Source organism: Frankliniella occidentalis, unplaced genomic scaffold (genome assembly GCF_000697945.3).
Source record: "Frankliniella occidentalis isolate FOCC.00 unplaced genomic scaffold, Focc_3.1 Scaffold35, whole genome shotgun sequence".
Taxonomy (NCBI): Eukaryota; Metazoa; Arthropoda; class Insecta; order Thysanoptera; family Thripidae; genus Frankliniella; species Frankliniella occidentalis.
The window spans coordinates 1,067,851-1,071,869 of NW_026267165.1; the positions used below are offsets into that span (position 1 = coordinate 1,067,851).

At 41.5% G+C, this 4,019-nt stretch overlaps 1 protein-coding gene across 1 annotated transcript; it reads right to left on the minus strand.

Moving 5' to 3' along the window:
- Positions 1-1,070: 1,070 nt before the first annotated feature.
- LOC113212628 (ubiquitin-conjugating enzyme E2 C) lies at positions 1,071-3,798 on the minus strand. Its single transcript, XM_026431421.2, has 5 exons — positions 3,582-3,798; positions 3,240-3,267; positions 3,078-3,164; positions 2,800-3,004; positions 1,071-2,716 (listed from the first exon to the last, which is right to left on the minus strand). The coding sequence occupies exons 1-5, from the start codon at positions 3,686-3,688 to the stop codon at positions 2,601-2,603; spliced, it is 543 nt and encodes a 180-aa protein (XP_026287206.1). The 5' UTR covers positions 3,689-3,798; the 3' UTR covers positions 1,071-2,600.
- Positions 3,799-4,019: the final 221 nt, after the last annotated feature.

Here is a 4,019-nt window from a genome sequence, read left to right on the forward strand (position 1 = left end):
AGGAGGCCCTCGACGTCCTCGGGCCGGATGATGTGCAGCCAGGGCCGCTCGCCCAGCCAGAAGGTGATGTACTCGTTGCCGTGGCGCTCCATGAGGCGCAGCCCGCGCCGCAGCACCGTGGACATGGGCCCCACGATGTAGAGCAGGGTGCCGAGGAGCGGCAGCGACACGCGGGGCCCCGGGAAGGGGCTGAGCGCGCGGTGCCAGTACAGGCGCCAGCGCACGTAGCGCGCCAGGGCGAGCGCCAGCCAGACGGCCAGCGAGCAGGCCGCGCAGCCCCACAGCGCCTCCGAGACCAGCCCCATGGTGGTAGGTAGGTGGGCTCCGAGTGTCCGCTCGCGGCTGCTGCGGGGGTCCGCGGTCCGCACTACTGTCCCGGCCTGTGCGGGACGGGGCGGTCACTCACTATCAGCTGAGTCTGCAGTTGGCGTTGGCAATGTGAGTGATGTGAGCGAGTGCTTCCTCGTGCCCCCCCCCCTCTCTCTCTCTCTCTTTCTCTCACCCGCCCACTCACTAGCCTCAAGATCGAACTGGCGGCTATCTCAGCGCTACCGTCGATTCAGTACGTATTGTAGCTCTACATCCACAAGAAAAAGACTTGACTCCGCCGGAACCGCGCACTGGTGGTGTTGCACACTGTCGCCCCCTCCCCACCCTTTCTCCATGTTCCAATTCGTTTTCTTTTCATCTTGATAGATGGTCGGTTTTGTCTTAGCTGGAAAGTACACCCCGCATAATCGAGTGCGTGTTGTACGCGTGCTCTGTCCACTGTGCGCCATCGACCTTCCACAGCACAAAGGTTGCACGCTATCGACAGATGGACGATCCGTAAAATGCCATGGCCCCTTGTGGTCCAAGAGGGTATGCAAACAAATCCGCAACCAGTGAGGTGCTTGCTCTGATTCACCCGGAGCATACAGATCAAGGTGGATAGGGAAATCGGCTCTTTGCTTTTGCTCGGTTAATTCAATTCTCACTGATGCTTTGGGCAACTGTATCCTATTCGAGTTAGGAGGGAAAATCTTTTGTTGGATCTCATCCTACATTTGGAGCACTACACAGATCAAAACTTCACTTCGTACATATATTTATTTCTATTTTCATTGATCAAACATTGGCTGGAGGTACAAAAGTAAACAAACACTTCAAAAATTAGATCAAGCAAATTAGTTTTCTTTGGATTGGTTACATTCAGACACTAATACTTCACAGAAACAGATCTTATTCTAAGGTATATTCCCTAGAATAACACTCATCTGATCTGACAAATTTATTACCTACATGTTCTAGCACAAAAATTAATAATATTGAGACAGGAATTGATATCACACTTCACATATTTCAACAAAACAAAATTGAATGGAAGAATAATCCTTAAGCTCCTTACAGAACCATTTTATCACGGAGGGATATCTTTTACAAAATGATTACTGCTGTAAAAGGAATGTTTACTGTACCTAATTCAAGGGGTAAGTGTAGTGCTTAAACACAAAATCATTGAAAACCATAGTAAATTCCAACTAAATTGATATCCTCCTACATATAAACAAGCTCATTCAAACATCTACACAAACATACATGCATGCATTCAGACTGGGTTTCAGTTGTAAGTTATGGCAGTGCTAAAAGAGGAGCTGAAACTGAATCAAAGCAAAATTCAGCTACTTTAATTCTTATAATTCATAAAGGTATACTCCTGTACAGATATTTCAGCTCACTTTCTACAGCTAATTCCATATAAAAAAAAATTATCACACATTGACAACGGAAATGTTGCATTGATACTAGACTGGTCGACCTAGTAAGTTCTTGAATGTGCTAAAGATTCTAAGACACCAGGAAGACAAGATTTAAAAACAAACATTAATTTTATGAAGCAGCTGAACAAAAAGACTAACTATGCATCTTTTGAATATTTTATAGAATTGACATTAAAAGAAAGTCCAGCCAGCAATCATAATAGGGAGATCAGTCTATTGATTATTGAAGAAACCAAATACTTAAGCCATGCATATTAATAGAATCAAATAAGAAGAGAAAAGAGAATACATCGAACATATTTTAAAATTTGCAAGTGATAGAGACAAGTTTAAAAGTGAATTATCATATTTGCATTTGCAGTGGTCCCCTGAACTGTGGTAACTTGAAAGTAATAAATAAAATGAAGATGCAATCTTAATTTGTACTTGTAAAATGAAATTAAAATCATAAAGGCAATAAATTCTTTGCTGACACTTCAAATAGCATAAAATAGCATACAAGGAAGGAAATAGGTTATGGAAAAGTAATAATGACAGAAATTTACACTTCTAAATTTACAATGAGATAGATTTTGAATATGTACAAAGATGTGTGACAAAGGCGTGAGGTTAGATTAAGTCTCATATTGTCAATTTGGAATGAAATGACTAAATCTAACGTCCAGCTAGAACACTTACAAGTACCCAAGTATCCCACGGGACTCAGTACAAAAAAAAAAATTTACACAATCAAAACCAGTACATCCATTTCTTATCTTATCTGGATGTTGAACCTCGTCATAGCACACACCTACTAAAGTAAACCTGCTCAATAACAGTAAATAGCTCTAAACGTGCATCTTACTTCTCTTTGCTATTTTCTTTGTGATATGTTTCATGCAGATGCTTCTTGTATTGTACTTGGTTGGCCCACATTTGTGATGCTTGAGGATTCAAAGGACTGCTAATGTTTGGCTCTGAAAACAGTGCAAGGATTAATTTTAATTTGTTGTAAAAAAAGGACCTGTAATAACCATCCAATCAAGATGAATTAACTCACCTCCAAGTAGGGACTGAATGGACAATAGTATGGTTCGAACATCGTAAAGTGCAGACCACTTCTCTCTTAAGATATCCAGGCAAATATTACCTGCTGTGTCTACATTTGGATGGAAACATGATGTTGTAAAACGAACTACTGGTGCAGAGTAAGGGTAACTGTTCGGAAATTCTAAGCTCAATTTATAGGTTAAGCCTTCATAAACCTAGAAAAGATTTTGAGAATATTAATTTAAGGCACATGTAAATTATAAGCATACTTTAGAAAATAAATCTCACCGTGCCAACTGGTCCAGATATAGTGCCAACCCATTTGAAAAAATTTTCACCTTCGGGAAATGCAGAAACACCTTTCTCGGCACATGTCTGAAAAGAAAAAATTGAATGAATACTTCAAAATAGCACAATGTCGAAATATAAGTCAGAGGTAGAAAAACATACCATGAGAGACATCAGCTCTTTCTGAAGCCTGAAAAATGAGGATGGGATTATGAAATGAGAAAGCAAACCTAGCTATAATCATTTATTCCTCCTAAAATCCTTGATTGAGGGTAACTTTCATTAAAAGAGATTGATTGAAGTGGGGTTAACAGACTATACTGTCAACTGATCATGCAATAATTAGTGCATCTAAGACTACCCAGAAACGTATTTTGTATTAACTTCAGGAATTTTGATAAATTAAAAGAGAAAATAATGAACAACATTTCTGATACGGCCCTTTCAATATGTGAAGACTCCCATTGAACTTCATCAAACCCAACCCACAAACGAATATCTTACCGTTTGGTGACAGCGTGGTTATCTTTAGAAAGCCGTAGTCTATCGTCGTTGGTTTTAATAGAGCTATTGTGCTCTGTGGCTGAATGGGGATTCACGTTTTGTGCCATATTTACACGGAGACTTCGACAGATGTGAAACTGAACTGCAGCGTCCTGAGCCGACCGTTAGAATTTTTTGAACCTGCAGAGAGCGAAGTTGCAGTGCAGTTTCAGGCGAAAGGATTTTTCACATGCTGATTGCGGTTGACGACACGATCGTCTGCTGTTACCTAGCGCGCCATCACCCACAGCGAGGCTAACTGCTTTATGGGATGAGAAAACCGACAGGTCCATTAGCAGATTTTAAACTGACATCGGACATGTACTTGCCAAACGTAAAACCATGAACCATGGCTCAAACCGCAACTGGCAAAGACGAGTCGCCCCTAACCTCTGCTGA